Below are 21859 nucleotides of genomic sequence, written 5' to 3' on the forward strand. Positions count from 1 at the left end.
CGTGAGCACTATTGAATAACTTCCAACTTGCGACTTCTTCCATAAAACAGCACAACTTCGTCTCCTTTAAATAGTGTTCAACATCTTCATCAGCTACCTGCTTTCTTTAGCTGCAGAGCTTTATAGTTTCTTCATCCCCCCTCAAGCTGGACCTAATGTAAGGTCAATCAAGCCAAGCTTGCTCATGATGGAATGAAACAGAGGGCCAGCAATGGCTCGGTGAAAATGTCTGCCAAATGGTCCATAGAAGACACATGAGATGGTACTATAAAACCAGATTTATAATGATCTCTCACCAAATGGTAGTCAATTTCTAAATGTTTTGTACGCTCATGAAAAATCGGATTACTGACCATGTGAAGAGACTCTTTATTATCACATAGGAATGGGATTTGTTGAGGAACAGTGATCTGCAAATCTTGAAGCAATGCATAAATCCAAACTAATTCACAAACTGCTGATCCCATGGCTCGGTATCCCGCTTCTACTGTAGAACGAAATACAGTGCTTTGTTTCTTGGTTTTCTAAGAAATGAAAGAATGATCCAAAAACACACAATATCCAATAAGGGACCTCCTAGAATCTGGACAAGTACCCTAGTTTGAATCACAAAATATTTTGAGCTTGAACTCAGCTGAAGAAGAAAAAAAGAATCCTTTTGTGGGAGTTCCTTTTAGATATTTTACCAAGTGAATGGTTGCATCCCAATGCTGCTTGAAAAGGGCTTCGAGATATTAGCTCAATTGTTATGTAGCGTGTGATATGTCAGGCCTCATAATGTTAAGATATAAAAGCCGGCCAATGAGTCTTCTATAAGCTGCAGGGTGTTGTAATGCATTTTCTGCATTTATCTGAAATTTGATGCATGTTGGAAGAGTGCATTACTCAATCCCACATCTGAAACAATATCTCTTTATGTACTTTTGTTGTGTGAGTGCTAGACCGTGTGAGCTCCTTGCTATCTCAATCTCCAAGAAGTATTTTGCAGGCCCCAAGTTCTTCACTATGAACAGGTTGTCCAATTGCTGCTGTATTTGAGTGATTTGTGCAAGGGATGGTCCTAAAATTAAAATATCATCAACATACAGAAAAAGAGCTAGAAATTCTGTAGAAGATGATCTATTAAAAAGGCACTAATCCTTTTTAGATTGATGGAAACCAAGGGATTCCATTTTAGAGGTGAATTCATGGTTCCATTGTCTAGATGCTTGTTTGAGTCCATAGAGGAACTTTGCAAGCTTGCAAATGTGACCCTCATGCACTGGATATCCTTAATCTGCATCCATGTAAATTTCTTCATCCAATGTTCCATGGAGAAATGCATTATTTACGTCGAGTTGGTGAATATGCCATCCTGCAGAGGCTGCAACAGCAAGTAAAGTTCTAACTGTTACTACCTTTGCTATAGGGGAAAGACTTTCAAAAAAATCTACTCCCTCAATTTGGTTGTATCATTTTGCCACCAATCTCGCCTTGTACCTATCAATGGTACCATCTGGATGCAATTTCAGTTTGTAGATCCACCTGTTTCCAATAGTTCTCTTTCCATCAGGTAATGGTGTAATCTGTATGTTTTGTTTGCTTCTAATGCTGCAATTTCAGATTGCATCGCCTGTATCCAACTTTGGATGTTGTGCTGCTTGTTTGTATGTATAAGGTTCCTACATAGATGAGATAGAAGCAACAAAGACAATAAGTTCTGAACTAACAGCAGTAACAATAGGTCAAACACCTTCAATAGAAACATCACATATAAAATCTTACAGCCGAGAGGGCTTGGTTTTTCTAAGTCCTAGAACAATCTGAGAATGTGTTGTTTCTTGTACTTCATCATTATGATGCTCTAATGCAGAAATAGTACTAGGATCATCATCATCATGTAAAGGTAGAGGGAGAGATACAGTAATGGAGTCTGTTTGGTACATCCTTATAAGGGAATTCATTTTCAAAGAAAACTACATGCCTACTGACTAATGTATGTTGCTTTTCAATGTCAAATAACTGGTATCCTTTCTGTCTTGGTACATATCCTAGGATTACACACTGTGATTCCCTAGGATCAAATTTAGTTTTATGAGGATTTATGTTTGTAGCATAACATAAACACCCAAATACCTTCATGTGCTTATAGGTGACTGGTTTATTGAATAGCATTTCATAAGGCATATTCCAGTTTAAAGTAATGCTAGGTAGTCTATTAATAATATATGTTGCTGTAAGTATAGCTTCAGTTCAAAAGAAAGGTGGAAGATATGATTGGAACATAAGGGCTCTTGCCACTTACAAGAGATGTTTGTGCTTTCTCTCAACTATCCCATTTTGTTGAGGGGTATAAGTGCATGTCTTATGGTTCTAAAAAACTCTTGGCAGTTATTGCTCAAGAACTCACTTCGATTGTCAGTTCTCACCACTCTAAGTCTTTTATGAAACTGTGTTTGGATCATAGTTTGAATGAGCTCAATAGTGACACAGTCTAAAATTTATGCTTCATGAGAAAAGTCCAAGTGCACCCACTGAAATCATCGACAATGGTTAGCATATAAGTGCATTAATATAGAGATTCTTGATTGTAAGGTCTCCATATATCAACGTGGACAAGATCAAACAAATTTTGTGAAACCGTTTCACTAACAGTCAAAGGCATTCTCTGTTGCTTTGCTAATGGACAAACCTTACAATTTTCTATCATATTTTTATTTTCCCTAAGCATTGGAGTGTGATTAAGAACAGTATGAGAAGAGTGGCCTAGCCTTCTATGCCAAGTATCAAGATCAGATAAAGTAGATTTGCAGGCATGATGTATCAGTTGCTCTTCATAATTTCTGAGATTCTCCAATTTGAAGCTATCTTGATCAAGAATATATAACTTGCTTAAAACTTTATCTACAACTTTGACTTCTTTAGTCCTGTGGACCTGCAATACACAACAAGTGTCAGTAAATGTACAAGATATAGAGGATAATTCACAAAGTTTACTGACAGACAAAAGGTTAAATTTCAGTCCAAGCACATAAAACACATTGGTTAGTTTAACCTTATTTGATATTGTAACACTACCTACTTGTTGTACCTGTTGTCTTGAGCCATCTGCTAAGTGAACATATGTTTTACCATTAGTAATCATAAGATTTTCAAGCAGGTTCTGGCTTCTACACATATGTGTAGAAGCTCCACTATCAATGACCCAAGAATTCCAAGCAAGATTGTTCAGAAACTGATATTGAAAAGATTTACCTGAGAAGTTTTCAAACTCAGTATGTCCATTGACTTGTGCTTGTCCCTTTTCTATCAAGAACCGCTGGAATTCGGATCTGATCATCTTTTTGTCCACTGATGTTTCGATCACTGAAGCTGCAGCTTGATTATTTGGTTCTGTAACATTATATACTCTATTTCCTAAGAATTCATCCCTTCTTTTTTTCATCATAGTCTTATACCAGTCTGGATATCCCACTATTTCAAAGCATGAGCTTCTCAAATGGCTAGTTTTTCCACGCTCGTCACATTTCAAATTATGTTTATTTGTCATATATCTCCTTTTCTGTGGAAATCTTGACAGAATTCCTGCATTTTTCTTACTATCTTTTGCCTGCATTGCAAGATTCTGAGTTCCACTCATAATTTCTGAATGAATTTGTCTTTGTTTTTCCACCCTTAAAATCATGGAATAGGCTTTATTTACACTAGGCAACGGTTCCATTAAAAGAACTTGATTTCTAACATGATCAAAAGATTCATGCAATCCCATCAAGAATTGCATGAGTTGATTCGAAATATTAACATTTGAATTTTGTTTTGAAGCTCACATTCACATTGTGGCAAAGGTCTCAAGCATCCAAATTCATCCCAAAGTTTTTTTAGTTTACAATAATATGCAGATACAGAGAGCTCACCTTGAGAGATGGATGTTATTTTCCTTTGAATGTGGTATAATACTGGCCCATTACCCTCCACAAAATGCGCCTCCAGTTCTTCCCATAGTTTTTTGGTTGAATTTGTGTAGAGAAAGCTTTCAACCAAGTCCTTGAATATACAATTTAGAATCCAAGATGTTACCATGCAGTCGTTTCTCATCCATTATCATAATCTTCTGCGTCCTCATCTGGTTTTGGATTCTTCCCATTGATAAATCCTAATCTCATTTTTGCCCCTAGTGCTATCTTTACAGCCCTACTCTATGAGAGGTAATTCTTGCCATTTAGAAGTGAGGACACCAAGCTCATCCCAGGATTCTCTAAAATTTGCAGTCTCAGCATCTCTGTGCCCTCCACCTGTTTCTTGTGTGTGTCTGGTTTTGTTTCCATATTTCAATGTGTTTTGTGTAGTGAGTGTTTATCAAGACAATGCGAAGAACCAGAGGAATCACAAGCTCTGGTACCATGTCAGAACTCAAGAGAAAATCATAAAGAAACTTCATGTAATCTTGAAAAGAGGTTAATCTACTGAAGAAGAAGTTACAGAGCTTGCTGCGTATAGCTGTGTATATATACAGCTCCAAATTTGAAAAGTAGTTATGCTCCTTACCTAACTAAAAATCGCATTATCACTAATAGATGTGCTATTTCTATACACAGAGATAAAACACGCTATTCCTCACATATTCAACAAGCATAGAAGGAATAGTGGGCATCAATATTCTTCAATACAGCAAAAGGAATCCATTCTCTCCAAGACATAAAATTCCAACAAATAATCCAACAATAATCAACATTGTAGCAAAAGCATCAAGACTCCCATCCCCCACTTAAATCCACATTGTCCCTAATGTGACAAGCATGCATCTCTAGGACGATTAGATAAAAGAGAAAGGAAATGAGATGTCCCTGAGTGCATGTAACACGGCGAGCGATCAAAGAGTAGGTGGGTGTCCCGGCGTTAGGCTGATGTGCTGGAAGAGTCCCATGAGGTTGTTCTCGATGCGGGCCACGCGGTAGGCTATGTTGGTCAAAGTGATTGAATCCCTTGGAGTGTGGGGTGGAGCACCCTATCTCCAATATCATCCTCTTCGTCCCTGGAGCCGGATAAGCTTTCCTCGTCATAAGTAGGGTGAGATGAGGAAGTGTTAAGAGTCGGTGGGGGACGTGTCTCTGGTGGCACGATTTCTGAAAGTTAGACTGTCGCTAAGTGAACTGCGGCAGGTGGTAAAATCGAAGCTTGAATGTACAAAATGGTTCAATATACTACACAGTGAAAACATGGATGAAAATTGAATTGAAACATACCGGAATGTTCGCCTTGAGGAGGGGAGTTGATGGGTATACATCTCGGCCGGTGGGTCTTCGGAACGGCGACGATGGAGTCGAAATCAAAGGTGGAGAGAAAATGTTCTTTTTCTGCACGAGAAGTCGTTCTTTTGCAGTGTTCTGTAATTAGTTGCTGAGTTAGAGTGGGCCTGCAAAATAAAGTAAAATAGTCTAAAATTTGGCAGAAAACAGAAAGATAAAGAGAACCAAACATATAAAATTTTTGGCCCATCTCAAAGATGGGCCAAAAACAAAAACAAACATAACCTGAGAGTTCCAGGACCGAGAGGTAGAGGAAGACCCAGTTGTTTTGTTTCTTTTTTGACTGTTCATGAAGACTAAAAGAACCAGCGAAATACAAAAGAAAATATAGAAGTGATGAGCAAAAAGGAAAATAGAGGGAAGAAAGAAAAAACCAAAGAGGTAAGGTGGAGGTAAATGGTGGTTCAGCTGTAACTGCAGTGTCAGAGTGAGTAGGGTCGAATTCATAGGAATTAGTTTTACATTAATTCCTTCAATAGTATAAATACAAAGGATGGAGTTCGTTTAAAATCTATATCTAAAATTAAATAGAAGAAAACACTTGAAGAGATGATAAATATGAGAAAACATTTCAATTAAAGACAGAATAATGTTCAATTCTACGTTGATAATAGATGCAAAGATGACAATCTTTCATGATAGATAAATTCATTATATTTATTGGTACGACTAACAACCTCACATTTCATTACCTTATCATCAAGGAACGTCTGTTGACTAAATCCCTAATCAATAAACAACCTTAGGAACATTCTCAAAATTTAATTTACCTACAGCATTAGGAACTAGAGAGGCCCGATTGTAACCAATAAATTTCTATGATGATTTATTTAAGTTAGATTATGCATTTCTCATAATATAATCGAAAACTACTACATCATCAATTCTGATTTGTTACCACTAGTTATTGGATTAAACAAAGAATTACGGATTTACAAATTCAATTGGCTGGGCAAATATTCTTGATAATGAACAACAATACCTATCATTCATAAATCAGACTATTTGTAATAAAAGCACAGAGAACAACACAAATACCAATATAAACTAGAGTAAAAAGCATAAATTAGATCTGACAACGCATAGGAATTAAGCATCCACCAAGTCTTTAACTGAAATTAGAGAATTTAGCTAAACATGCTCATGAAAAAACACATAAAAAGAGAAGAGAAAGTATCATAAAATTGCAGGGAATATTTAGAGAAAAGAGATCCAAGATCATCCCCCCCACCCCAAATTCAAAAGTGTCTACATATTGAATTATATCAAATATATATACTAACTAGTTACCTAATTGTATCAGTATTAAAAAGATAGTTTCCTAATGAAACGAAAAGTCTTAAGGAAATAATACTATTATCCTAAACATTTTTGTGATAAAAATTTGTAACAATAATCTAAGTTATCATTAATAAAATCTAATTCCAACATTTAGTGACATCCACAAATATTGTCACCACTTATAGCAATGAATTTATTATTATAACTAAAATTTTCGTCATGAAAAATACTTTTTTATTTTTTTTATAAATTACAATGTACCTATCTGTATTATGAAAAATAGATAAAAAAAAAACCTCCTTATAAAAAATAAAATAGCAATTTATACTACTTGTGTATTTTCAAAAATAGCAATTTATCTCTCTATGTTTTTAAAATTGAAGCAATTTATCTCCTTAGGCAGAGAGGTAAATTGCTCCATTTTCTAAATATAAGGAGATAGATTGCTACTTTATTTTTTATAAGAGAATAATTTGCTCATTTTTATTATCACAGAAAAATAAATTGCATTAAATCCCCCTTTTTTTTAGTGGAAGATGCCACTATTCATTCATCTTGTGATTGAGACCCAAATATTAATTACTGTTAGTATTATATGGCCCAAGGACCCAAATTATTTTGGTAGGCCCATTGCTCGATCCACTAAACTCTCGGCCCACCTGGAAGGCCCTCACCCGACCCGGTATTCGACCCATTAACCCGACCCAAGTATTCTTATATTTATACCTACTTGACCTAAACCTAATCAGTCTTACCCTCTCCTTTTCTTTGTGCGCCGCTGTCTGTGTTTCTCTCCCCCTCTCTAAAACTGCCTTCCACGGCAGTACAATGTTTCCTTCTCCACCACCATTAATGATGGTGGCTTTCCTTAGCCAAATCAATGGCTAAAGGAAAGCCACCCCAAACCCTTCATTCCAACGGCTCTTTGTTTTTCATATAAATAAGAGTTGTTTGCTCCTTGTCGAAAAAAATCTTGAAACCGTGAACCATTCTTTGAGATATCTCTACCTATTCCTTGAGAAGTTCTAAGTGAACGGAAGCTAACTGTGTGACGAGTTTCTGGGTTAGATCTTTGTGATCTTGTCTCTCTAAGTGAGGTGCAACCGTGGGCCGAAGTTTCTGTGGGTGCGGTGCCAAGTGACCGTGACCGTGACCCTTCTAACTGAATCTGGCTTGTTCTAAGCCAATCTCAAAACTACGATTTTATTCTTTTCTCTTATTATTTTTGTTATTCTTTCATTACTATAATAACTGATTTGTATTCTTCAAGAGTTTTTACTCCAAATCAAGTGTAATAGTTTGGTTAGGCTTTCTATTGATAAAGGATACCACTTGGGTTTTGTACCCTATAGTGGTATCAGAGCCTCGTTCTGATCCGCTCCGCACCGTGGTGGTGGTAAATCTAAACCCCTCCTCTCTCTTTTAATTTCTGCAATTTTTGTTACTTTTAACCGAGGACTATTTCCCCCTAATTTCCACTTGGGCGGACCCTTGAGGTCGCGGGTATCTAGTTGGAACTTAGGCTGGAAAGGCCTTGGACCGTTGAGTTCATACTGTGATATTTCTTGACTGATATCTCGATCTGTTATGATTTATTCTGAGATCATATTTTTCTGATATTTCTGGGATACTGTGGTTATCTGTGATTACTTATCTTGATCTGTGGTTATTTATCTTGATCTGTGATTATCAAACTTGATTTCTGATTATTAAACTTGATCGGCAATTATCTATCTTGATCTGTGTTTTCCAATCGTAATCTTATAAACTTGATTTTTTGGATATTTACTATGATCTAAGACTATATTGTTCTTTAACTGTGAAATTCGTGATTATCTGATATCCTCTGCTATAATATTAAAACCTATTTTCTGAAATCTGGTTTATTCTTCTTGATATTTTTTCTAAACTTCCAGTTGCACTAAAACCAGTGGTTTTTCTTTTAAACCATTTCCAAAAATCCTTTTTTTTTTCTTATAATGGCCGGATATAGTTTACATCTTTGACGGGAAAAGTGATTATCTGGCAACAGAAGATGAAAGATATTTTGATTCAACAAAAGGTGTTTAAGGCTATTGATGGTAAATACACCGATAACATTTCTGATGAAAAGAAAATGGAAAATGATGAATTTGCCTATCGTCCATTATTTTGAATCTATCCGACAATGTTCTTAGGAAAGTAGGAAAACAACACTCTTCTAAAGATCTTTGAAAAAAAACTGGAGGATTTATACACTGAAACTTCTCTGCCCAGTAAGCTGTTTCTTTTAGAAAAAAATTTTCGTTATAAACTTGATTTATCCAAAAATATTGATGAAAACCTTTATGACTTTACCAAACGAATTCAAGATATCAAACTCACGGGTGATAAGAACATTGATGAATATTCTCCTATCGTGCTTTTGAATGCTATTCCTGAATCTTATTCTGATGTGAAAGCTGCTATTAAATACGGTAGGGATAGTGTGAATTTGGATACTATTGTTAATGGCTTGAAGAGTAAATGATGAGTGTCGAAGTCACCAAAAATAATTCCTACTACACTTGTGAAAGTGGGAGTAGGTCGATCCACAGGGATTGGTTTTAAATTAATTTCTTTTGGAAAAATAGAAAATAATGGGGAAGGTTGTTGATAAAAAAAGAGGTGATCGAAAATTAAATAATTAAAAATACCTGGTAAAAGTATGAGAGAGAGAGATTTTCCGATTAAGGGTAGGATCAAGCTTGATTCTTGTGAGTTGATCATTGATGCAAGAATAACACATGTATGGACAAATAAACCAGTTATGGTCGTTGGTACGACCTAACAACCTCACCTTTCCTTACCCTTTTGTTAGCCAAGGTACGACCATTGACTAGATCTCTAATTAACAGACAACCTTGGGAACGTCCACAAGATTTAATCTATTAACAGCATTAAGAATTAGAAAGGCCTGATTCTAATCAACAAACTCCTACGAGGACAATTCGTTTAAACTAGATCATGCATTCCCCATAACATAATTAAATACTGTGACATAACTAATCATGCTACGTTGCCACTAAGTATTGAACTAAATAAACAATTACATGGATTTATAAAGTTCAATTAGCTAAGCAAACCTTCTTGATAATGAACAACCGGCCGAATCATTCATAAATCAGACGTTTGTAAATAAAGCACAGAGAATAACATGAATATTTGTTTGACAAGTGTAGAACACAGATTAGATCTCACAACATAATGGGAATCAAGCAATCACCATACCTTAACCAGAAAATAAGGAATTTAGCCGGACATATTAATAGAAGAACACACTAGAAAGTGGAATTCCATTAATTCCGGTAGTAAAATAAAATAAAAGAGAAGAGATGAACAGAGAATTCTATAGAGTTCTAAGATAAAAACTGAATGATTTCTAATGAAGAGATCCCCCCTATTTATAATAAAAGTCCCCTACGAATCTAGACGTAGTGGGGGGATAGATACGTGATAAACTCTAAAAAGGTAAATAGATTACAAAAGATAAGCTTTAAAGAATCCTTTCTAAATCTAAACACTTGATTCCTTTATCTCTTTGGGAAATCGCTCGTGCTTATCCTTATCCCGAGTTGACTACTCCATTAAGCGTGGGCGCGCTTTGTCAATTCTGCAGAAATTTTCTTGTAATCTTCCTTTTTGCTGAATATGCAATAAAATCACATAATTAGGAATATTTTGGATTAAAAAGGAAGATTAAATTGCTATAAAATTATTATAATTCCAGAGTTATCAAATACCCCCACACTTAGCCATTTGCTTGTCCTCAAGCAAAATCAAGATGCATTCAAAAATCCCCTCCAAATTTTAAACTACTCAAGGCAATTTGTAATCATGTGCAAGGTAAATGACATACTTTATGAAAGAGATAATTCAACATGTATCAAACAAGTTTTCACGTGATGACCATTATCAAAACCAATCGCATAAAACTAGTGGACTATTTTCTCACCACTTTCCATTCTCTCAAGTGTATATATGGCTCAGGTGTATCTCTCGACACTTACTACGACAATGCTTCACCATAGGCTTGCCTATACACCACATCTCCACCACTTTTGAAATATGCATATATATGGATCAAAAGGTCTTTTATTTTGGTTGTAATGGGGCTTTGGTTTGGGATAGGATAAAAGGATAATAAGGTTAAATTCCAAGAAACTAATTAGAGCACCAAAAGAATTTGAGTGAACAATAATTCGAAGCTCTCAAAGTTTACTCATCTCCCTTCAAGATCTTTTGACAATTCCTTGAACTATGCCTTTCTTATTCCTTTTGGAGAGTTCATACATTTTTTTTTCTTTTTTCTTTCTTTTCTTTTGTTTCTTTTTTTTCTTTTTTTTTTCTTTTTCTTTTTCTCCTCTCCAATTTTTGTGATAGGCATTGACCAAGAAAATTGATGTCGGTTTCCACAAAATGAAGAAGAACATAATTTTGGAACCCCCACACTCATTTTGAGATACATCTTTTAAGCATGTAAATCACAAAGATTTTGAAAGTCTCCTATTTTGAGAACTTGTTCTTTTGAACCTAAACCCATTTCCCTTGATGCTCTAGTAGTTCTTAGAGGGATCAAAATCAAGGTTTTAAACAAGCGACGGGATAGGTTTGTATATGACGGGTTATTCAACAAAATAGGTCAAGAGGCTCAAAGGGGTTCTCTAATGTTAAAAATGTGTTAGGTGGTTAAAGAAGGCTAAAAGTGGTTTCTAATGCCTTTATCATATCCAGATAAATGCACATTTGTGTGGCCTCGATGTGGTTCATGGCAAGTTCTAGGAAGACAAAGCCATAAAAGTGTTATTCTCTCAACAAAGAATGAACATATCAAGCTCAAAATCTCACGAGGTATGTTTTAGTCCACTAATCCTACATCAGAAGGTTTTAACTCAAGTCATTTTGGTGAAAATAAGCTTTCAACTAGTGAATTATCCTCAAACATAAAACATGTATTCTTTTTATACATAACATCATCAAGTCAAGATTAGTCCAAAATTGAAAGGGTTTTATCATGCCAAAATTTTTCAAAATCAAGCAAAAATTTTCCATAAGGCTAAGGAATTTCCACAAAACTCAATTTTCAAAAGTCAAGAAGATCAAGCACAAAAATATCTTTTCGATTTCAACAATCAACATGAGCAGCAACCATTTTCAACATGCAACCAACAACACCTATTTCAATAAACATGCTCAACAATAATACCCCCACACTTAAAATCCACATTGCCCTCAATGTGCACTATGACATGCAGCTCAAGGAAAAATTAAAAGGAGAGAGTTTAAGGAAGCGTCCCTGAGTGCATGTGGCGAAGAGGTCAAGGTGTGGGTGGTTGCCTTGGTGTCAACCCGAAGTGTTCAAATAAATCCATCAAATTGGCATCTATGCGAGCGATTTTGCGAGCTATGTCGTCCAAGGTTGTTTGTTGTGAGGTGATGTGAACAGTGTTGAAAGATCGACTAAGCGTGGGCACGCTTAGTGACGTCTCCAAATCTATTTTTCAGCCATCCAAACAGAATTAAAAAAGAAAAACTAAAATTAAACGAAAGAGGAAAGGAGAGGATAGGGATTTCATGGGTTGCCTCCCATGCAGCGCTTTTCTTTAACGTCTTTGGCTAGACGAAGAGAAGTTCGTTTAGGTGAGCGCGGGATCCACAAGTTGAATTTTTTCGATTGTTGATGTTTGAAATCCCTCGTAGAAAGGCTTGAGCCGATGTCCATTCACCTTGAATACCTTTTGAGTTGTGGGGCTCTTGATTTCGACTGCACCATGAGAAAAAATATTAGTAATAATAAAAGGTCCAATCCAACGAGAACGCAACTTACCCGGAAATAACTTGAGCTTAGAATGGAAGAGGAGAACTTTTTGTCCGACAATGAACTCTTTCCGAGATATGGTGCGATCATGGAATGCTTTTGCTCTTTCCTTGTAGATTTTTGAATTCTCATAAGCATCATTCCGTAATTCTTCGAGTTCTTGTATTTGCAACTTCCTTTGCCCTCCCGCTTCATCCATTGACGAGTTGAATTGCTTGATCGCCCAATACGCCCTATGCTCCAGTTCGACAGGGAGGTGACAAGATTTACCATAAATCAAACGATATGGGGACATACCTATGGGTGTTTTGTATGCCGTACGATAAGCCCAAAGTGCATCATCCAAGCGTGTACTCCAATTCTTCCGGTTAGGATTCACCGTTTTCTCGAGTATGGACTTGATCTCTCGATTGGAGACTTCCGCTTGGCCATTCGTTTGGGGATGGTAGGCGGTCAAGATTTGATGCGTGATGTTGTATTTCTTAAACAATGCATCGACTACCTTGTTGCAGAAGTGTGTCCCTCGGTCGCTTATAATTGCTCTTGGCATGCCTAACCTAGAGAAAATGTTAGCCTTGATAAATTCCACGACAGTTTTAGCATCATCGAAACGAGTGGCCTTTGCCTCTACCCATTTAGACACATAATCTATTCCTAAAATGATGTAAGTCTTGCCAAAAGAAGATAGGAAGGGGCCCATATAGTCGATCCCCCACACATCAAATACTTCGCACACAAGTACTTGGGAAAGGGGCATTTGATACGATGGCCAAGATTACCTACTTTTTGGCAATTTTCACAAGATTTACAAAATAGATATGCATCTTTAAACATATTTGGCCAAAACAAGCCGCATTCTAGTACTTTTCGTGCTGTTCTTTTTGGTCCAAAGTGGCCTCCACATGCATATGAATGGCAAAACTCAAGAATAGAGGGGATTTCAGTTTCAGGGACGCACCTTCGAATGATTTGATCCGAACAAAATTTCTATAAGTAAGGCTCATCCCACACATAATGTTTGGCATCACTTTTGATTTTATCTTTTCGTGCTCTAGTTAAATCTCGTGGTAAGACACCAGTGACTAAGAAATTAACAATATCAGCGTATCATGGGGTGACTCCTTGAATGGTGTGGAGATGTTCGTCCGGGAACTCGTCGTTTAGAGGTGATGGATTCCCGTCGGTGACCAATCGGCTAAGATGGTCAGCTACGAGGTTCTCTGCCCCTTTCTTGTCCTTGATCGTTAGATTGAATTCTTGTAGCAGTAGTATCCATCTTATCAATCGTGGTTTCGCCTCTTTCTTTGACAACAGGTATCTCAACGCTGCATGGTCAGAATACACAACAACTTTAGTTCCAAGTAAATAGTGGCGAAATTTTTCTAAAGCAAAAACAATAGCCAAAAGTTCTTTTTCCGTTGTTGTGTAATTGCTTTGAGCGTTATCTAACATCCGTGATGCGTAGTATATCACATGGGGATCTTTTCCAATCTTTTGGCCTAGGACAGCCCCGATGGCGTGATTACTAGCGTCACACATTATTTCAAAAGGATGATTCCAGTCAGGTGGACGAATCACCGGTGCAGATGTTAGGGAATCCTTTAACTTGTCAAAGGCCTTCATGCACTCTTCATCAAATGTAAAAGTGACGTCTTTCTGCAGCAGCGCACACAGTGGTTGGGCAATTTTCGAGAAGTCCTTTATAAACCGTCGATAGAATCCTGCATGTCCAAGAAAAGAACGAATCTCCCGCACACTAGCGGGGTAAGGTAAAGATTTTATGACGTCTACTTTAGACCTATCTACTTCTATCCCCCTAGAAGACACGATATGTCCTAGAATTAAACCTTGATCGACCATAAAATGGCATTTTTCATAATTTAGAACAAGGTTTTTTTCTATACACCTTTCAAGTACTTTAGTCAATTTTTCCAAACAATCTTCAAATGAGTTTCCGTAGACGGTAAAATCGTCCATAAAAACTTCAATAAAGTGTTCAACAAAGTCGGAAAAAATACTAACCATACATCTTTGGAAGGTAGCGGGTGCGTTGCAAAGACCAAAGGGCATTCTTCTATAGGCGAAGGTTCCGAATGAGCATGTGAATGTTGTTTTCTCTTGATCCTCCGGTGCTACTGGAATTTGATGGAAACCTGAATATCCATCAAGACAACAATAATGAGATTGACCGGCTAATCTTTCTAACATTTGATCTATAAATGGAAGTGGAAAATGATCTTTCCTCGTGGCGGCATTAAGCTTTCTATAGTCAATACAAACTCGCCATCCGTTTTGAACACGTGTGGGTACTAAATTTCCAACAGAATTTTCGATTACAGTAATACCTGTTTTCTTAGGTACTACTTGAGTTGGACTTACCCATTCGCTATCAGAAATTGGAAAGATCATACCTGCATCGAGAAGTTTCAAAATCTCTTTCTTTACTACCTCCATCATCAAAGGGTTCAACCGGCGTTGTTCTTCCCTTGAAGGTTTTGCGCCTTCCTCTAGGAGTATTCTATGCATGCAAGTCGAAGGGCTTAAACCTTTAATGTCGGCAATAGTCCATCCAATGGCTTCTCGAAATTCACGAAGCACTCGGATAAGTTTTTCCTCCTCAAGATCGGTGAGCTTGCTTGAGATGATCACCAGTAGTGTTTTGTTCTCCCCCAAGAATGCGTACTTAAGGTGTTTTGGTAACTCCTTTAATTCCAATGCGGGTGCCTGCAATATAGAGGGAACCATTTTAGTGTGAGAATACGGTAATTCGATGAAAGCAGTTTTAGTAGGTAAAATTCGAAGGGAGTCGAGTTCAGAAACAGTGTCACCGATGTTTGGATCTATGATCATTTTTTCCTCCAAAATTTTTGCTTTCTCCAATGTGAGGCTTTCGTCTAATGCATATTTCACATGGTCCTCGCTGCCTATTGCTATGGAATCCTGCACGAAAGGGTCAAAGATATCCACAAGAAGAGCGGTAGGTAAGTCAGTTGGATACCTCATGGATTCATAGATGTTGAATCTTATGATTTCACCATCGAATTCCATAGTGAGACTTCCACTGTGCACATCGATTTTTGTTCTAGCCGTCTTGAGGAATGGTCTTCCTAGCAGGATTGATGTGGAATTGGGGGAGTTGTCTTCCCTCATATCCAATACGTAGAAATCGGCAGGGAATACTAATTCATTTACCTGTACGAGAACATCCTCCAAGACTCCTTCCGGGTAGACTACAGAACGGTCTGCGAGTTGGATGACTACCTCTGTTTCCTTCAAAGGGCCAACTTTCAAGGACTCAAAAATGGTTAGAGGCATAACATTTATAGATGCTCCAAGATCGCACATGGCCTTCTTTATGCCAATCATGCCAATTTTACAAGGTATGGAGAACGTACCTGGGTCCTTACATTTTGGGGGTAATTTTCGTTGGAGGATTGCAGAGACGTTCTCCCCCATACTTACCCGTTCGTTTCCCTTGAGTTTTCCCTTGCTAGTGCACAATTCTTTGAGAAATTTCGTGTATCGGGGTATTTGCTTGATGGCATCGAGTAAAGGGATGTTTACCTCTACTTTGCGGAATGTCTCAAAAATCTCTTTTTCTTCCACTTCCGTCTTCGCTTTGGTGAATCTCTCTGGGAAGGGTGGTCTAGTTACCAAAGGTTTCGGATGATCCACTTCGTGTTCGGTTTGTTTTTGTTGGACCTCAATTTCTTTTTCCAGCTTTCTTTTCGCACCGTGCCCATGTTTTGTGTCTTCTTCGTTCACATGTTCCTGCAGTTCTTTTCCACTACGAAGCGTAATAGCACTAGCGTTTTGTCTAGGGTTAATAACAGATTGAGAAGGTAGCTTACCTTGGGATTCGAGCTTACCAACAGATGACGCCATTTGACTGATTTGAGATTATAGATTTTGAATGATCGTCTGGGTCTGTTGTTGGAACTGCTGGGTCTGTTGTTGGAATTGTTGTGTCTGTTGTTGGAATTGTTGGAAGTTCGCCTGGGTCTGTTGCTGGAATTGTTGTGTGTTGGTCACTAGCGCTTTCATCATGTCTTCGAGGGATGTGTTGGGTGTGGGGTTAGGTTGTGGAGGTGGTCGGTATTGAGGTTTTGGAAAGTGTTGGTTACCGTAACTCAGATTCGGGTGGTCCCTCCATCCGGGGTTGTATGTTTTGGAGAAAGGATCATATCTTCTCTGTTGTTGTCCGGCGAATCCTCCTACGGCGTCGGCATGTTCGGTAGTTGATTCTTGAAGAGTTGGGCACATGTCGGTTGCGTGCCCCGTTAAGGTGCAAATACCACACGCTTTGACTTGTTGGTAAGTATCTGCAACAACTTTTTCAACAACAGTTGTTAGTTGATTTAAACGTTCTTCAAGATTACTTACCTCGTTGCTCTTCCTAGGTGGATCATCGTGTCTAACCCCAAATTGTTGCGTGTTGGACGCCATAGTCGAGATTAGTTTACGCGCCTCGGTGGGGGTTTTGTCGAACAATGCTCCACCACTTGCTGCATCTATCAGTTTTCAATCCATATTTGATAGACCTTCATAGAAATACTGGATCAACAGGTGGTTTGGGATTTGATGATGGGAAACTCTCCACTAATCGATTGAATCTTTCCCAATATTCGAAAAGACTTTCTCCCGAGAATTGTCGAATTCCGCTGATCTCCTTCCGGATTGTTGTGGCTCTTGAGGCAGGGAAGTATTTCTCAAGAAACTGCTTTTTGAGATCGTTCCATCTTGTAATGGATCCTAAAGGTAGGAGATACAACCAATCTTTCGCTTGATCGGCGAGAGAGAAGGGGAATGCTCTCAATTTGACTTGTTCCTCGCTTATGCCTCGTGGTCGCATTCCGGAACACACCACATGGAATTCCTTCAGATGCTTATGTGGATCTTCACCTGCGAGACCACGGAAGGTAGGAAGTAAATGAATTAATCCAGATTTCAGTTCAAAATCTACCTCTAAATCGGGGTATTCAATGCACAGTGGTTGCTGGTTTAGATCGGGCGACGTCATGTCATTGATCGATCTTTCAGGGATCAAAGCCATTGTCTCTTCTTCGGATTCGCTTAGGGGTTCCTCAAACTCCAAAGTTATGTCTTCTTCGTCTTCATATGGAGCGGGTGCTCCTTCCGATTGTTGCTTAGTTTCCCGACGAAGTCTTCGTGCGGTCTTTTCGATTTCAGGGTCGTATACCAATTTACCTGTACGAGAAGACCTTGGCATCAATGGTGATAAAAAATCAAGTAACTGAAAATAAAGAAATATACTTAAAAACGCCAATCCCCGGCAACGGCGCCAAAATTTGATGAGTGTCGAAGTCACTAAAAATAATTCCTACTACACTTGTGAAAGTGGGAGTAGGGTCGATCCACAGGGATTGGTTTTAAGTTAATTTCTTTTGGAAAAATAGAAAATAATGGGGAAGGTTGTTGATAAAAAAAGAGGTGATCGAAAATTAAATAATTAAAAATACCTGGTAAAAGTATGAGAGAGAGATTTTCCGGTTAAGGCTAGGATCAAGCTTGATTCTTGTGAGTTGATCATTGATGCAAGAATAACACATGTATGGACAAATAAACCAGTTATGGTCGTTGGTACGACCTAACAACCTCACCTTTCCTTACCTTTTCGTTAGCCAAGGTACGACCGTTGACTAGATCTCTAATTAACAGACAACCTTGGGAACGTCCACAAGATTTAATCTATTAACAGCATTAAGAATTAGAAAGGCCTGATTCTAATCAACAAACTCCTACGAGGACAATTCGTTTAACCTAGATCATGCATTCCCCATAACATAATTAAATACTGTGACATAACTAATCATGCTACGTTGCCACTAAGTATTGAACTAAATAAACAATTACACGGATTTATAAAGTTCAATTAGCTAAGCAAACCTTCTTGATAATGAACAACCGGCCGAATCATTCATAAATCAGACATTTGTAAATAAAGCACAGAGAATAACATGAATATTTGTTTGACAAGTGTAGAACGCAGATTAGATTTCACAACATAATGGGAATCAAGCAATCACCATACCTTAACCAGAAAATAAGGAATTTAGCCGGACATATTAATAGAAGAACACACTAGAAAGTGGAATTCCATTAATTCCGGTAGTAAAATAAAATAAAAGAGAAGAGATGAACAGAGAATTCTATAGAGTTCTAAGATAAAAACTGAATGATTTCTAATGAAGAGATCCCCCCTATTTATAATAAAAGTCCCCTACGAATCTAGACGTAGTGGGGGGATAGATACGTGATAAACTCTAAAAAGGTAAATAGATTACAAAAGATAAGCTTTAAAGAATCCTTTCTAAATCTAAACACTTGATTCCTTTATCTCTTGGGGAAATCGCTCGTGCTTATCCTTATCCCGAGTTGACTACTCCATTAAGCGTGGGCGCGCTTTGTCAATTCTGCAGAAATTTCCTTGTAATCTTCCTTTTTGCTGAATATGCAATAAAATCACATAATTAGGAATATTTTGGATTAAAAAGGAAGATTAAATTGCTATAAAATCATTATAATTGCAAAGTTATCAGTAAAGAAATGGACCTTAAAGTTTCTAAACCTAGTCAAAACAATCATAAGGTTAATCTTGCTAGAGGAAGGTCTAAATTTAGAAACAATGGTTTTAGGAACAACATTAGAAGTCATAGCAGAGGTAAAAGTAGAAATGGCCGTAGTAAATCTAGAACAAGAGACAACTTTTATAAAGATGATAAAACCAAAGAAAGACGTTGCTACAACTGTGGTATTAAGGGACATTACATCAAAGATTGTAGAAAATCAAAACGTGATAACAGAGATAGAAATTTTGATGAAAAAGAAAAGGTGAATAACGTCTCTGATGAAAATAGTGAGGTCTTTATGGTTTATGTAGCAAACTTTGTGCACTCTGTGAACAAATTTGAATGGCTTATTGACTCTGGTTGTACTTTCCATATGGGCCTTGTTAAAGAAAGTTTCTCAAACTCTCGTTATGAAAAAATTGGTTTTGTTTTTATGGCAAAAGAAAACAAATGTAAGATTATGGGTCTTGGTGACGTTTCCTTAAATTTCAAAAAGGGTTATAGGTTAACCCTAAAAAATGTGAGATATGTTCCTGATTTGAGTCACAACTTGATTTCATGTGCTGCATTAGAAAAAGATGGTCTTGAAAGTAGATGGGGCAAAGGCTCATGAAAATCATGAAAGGTTCACTTGTTATTTTTAAAGCTGAAAAGAAACGGAACCTCTATTTATGCTCAATTACCTATGATTCAATGACTGCTTCTGTGAATGAATGTGATATGACTGCATTATGGCATAAAAGGCTTGGGCATATGAGTTTGAAAGGTCTTGAATTTTTTAAAAAGGATGAGATTTTGAATGACAAAATCGATAAATTGGACTTCTGTGATGATTGCGTAATGGGTAAACACCATAAAGTGCATTTTCCTGCTTCATCTCCATAACATCCTTCCATGTCTTCATGCATTTTGGACTATGTACATGCTGATGTTTAGGGTCCCTCTAGTGTTCCTACGCATGGTGGTAATCGTTACTTCTTATCTATCATTGATAACTTTTCTAGAAAGGTATTTGTTTTTCTTATGAAACACAAGTCTGAAAGTTTTTGAGAAATTTGAGAAATGGAAAGTTTTTTTGTGGAAAATCAAACTGGAAAGAAACTGAATTCCCTTAGGACTGATAATGGGCTTGAATTTTGCAATAAAGATTTTTCGAGTCTATGAAAAATTTGGTATAAAAAGGCATAGAACAAACCCCTACACCCCCCAACAAAACGGTGTGGCTGAACGTATGAATCGCACCTTGCTTGATAAAGTTAGATGCATGCTTATAAGTTTTAGATTGCCTAAGTCTTTCTGGGGTGAAGCTATTCTTACTGCTGTTTTTTTAATTAATTGGTCTCCATTTGTGCCTCTATCTGGTAAAACTCCTGATTTTATGTGGACTGGTAGAAAATCTGACATTTCATATTTGCATGTTTTTGGATGTTCTGCATTTGTTCACCAAAACCTAGATAAGTTAGAACCTAGAACGGTTAAGTGTGTTTTTATTGGTTATCCTGAGGGAACAAAAGGGTATAGACTTTGGGTTCGTAGTCAACCGGGTTTTAAAGTGCTTATAAGTAGGGATGTGACCTTTAATGAAAATGAGTTACCTTGCTTAGATATAACTCAACATAGGGAAAAAGAACATACTTTCAATAAGGTGGAGGAACACCTAGAGGATAACCAAGAAGGAGAGAATCATGAAAACTTAGTCGAACAAATAGCAGAAAATGATGCAATAATCACTGAAAATCCTTTAGATGACTACCAACTTACTAAAGATAGAGTAAGAAGAGAGACTAGGATCCCTCCTAAACTTAGAGATTATCACACTGCTTTAATCACAAAACTGTATGAACCCACTAATGTTGAGGAAGCAATGAAATCTAATAAGTGGTTTAGTGCTATGAAAGAAGAGATGAGTTCATTAAAACAGAATGAAACGTGGACCTTAGTTCCTAGACCCAAGAACTCCTCAATAGTTGATTGCAAATGGATTTTTAAGATTAAACAAGAAAACCCCATTAAGTATAAAGTTAGATTGGTAAAAAAAGGGTTTACCCAAAAAGAAGGCATAGATTACAATGAGATATTTTCCCCTGTTGTGAAATACACCACCGTTCGTATTATTCTTGCTCTCACTGCACACTACAACTGGGAATTAAAACGAATGGATGTTAAGACTGCTTTCTTACATGGTGATCTAGATGAGCATATTTACATGAGTCAACCTGTTGGTTTTGTTGACAAACTCAAACCTGATTATGATTGCCTTCTCAAAAAATCTTTGTATGGTTTAAAACAGTCCTCGAGACAATAGAACAAGAAGTTTGATTCCTTCATGCATCCGTTAGATTTTAAAAGAAGTCATTATGACCATTGTTTATACTTTAAGCATGTTGATAGCACTCCAATTTTTCTTGTTCTATATGTGGATGATATGCTCATTGCTAGCCCTAGCCTGCATCTTATAAATCTTTTACAAATTGATTTACACAAAACTTTTGAAATGAAAGATCTAGGTGCGCAAAATGGATTCTTGGCATGAACACTGTTAGACATAAAGATAAGTCTTCTATTTTGCTAAATCAAAAGTCTTACATCTTGTTTATTTTAAAAAAGTTTTCAATGGAAAACTCTAAGCCAACCTCTATGCCTCTTGCTGCCCATTTTCAACTTAGTAAAAATCAGAGCCCTAATACTAATGCTGAAAAAGCAAAAATGGAAAGAGTTCCTTATTCAAATGTGATTGGATCCATTATGTTTCTCATGGTTTGCACGAGACCTGACATTGCATAATCTATTAGTTGCTTGAGTAGATACATGTCAAATCCTGACCCTCCTCATTGGGAGGCCCTAAAATGGCTTTTGAAATATTTGCA

The 21859-nt window shown here is 37.2% G+C and overlaps 1 protein-coding gene across 1 annotated transcript; it reads right to left on the reverse strand.

Moving 5' to 3' along the window:
- Positions 1 to 2532: 2532 nt before the first annotated feature.
- On the reverse strand, positions 2533 to 5386 carry LOC148788618 (uncharacterized). The gene is made up of 2 exons (XM_088879061.1): positions 5223 to 5386; positions 2533 to 5102 (listed from the first exon to the last, which is right to left on the reverse strand). The coding sequence occupies exon 2, from the start codon at positions 3758 to 3760 to the stop codon at positions 2549 to 2551; it is 1212 nt and encodes a 403-aa protein (XP_088735187.1). The 5' UTR covers positions 3761 to 5102; positions 5223 to 5386; the 3' UTR covers positions 2533 to 2548.
- Positions 5387 to 21859: the final 16473 nt, after the last annotated feature.

Source organism: Sesamum indicum, linkage group LG3, assembly GCF_026168435.1.
Source record: "Sesamum indicum cultivar Baizhima isolate 11 linkage group LG3, ASM2616843v1, whole genome shotgun sequence".
NCBI classification, from domain to species: domain Eukaryota; kingdom Viridiplantae; phylum Streptophyta; class Magnoliopsida; order Lamiales; family Pedaliaceae; genus Sesamum; species Sesamum indicum.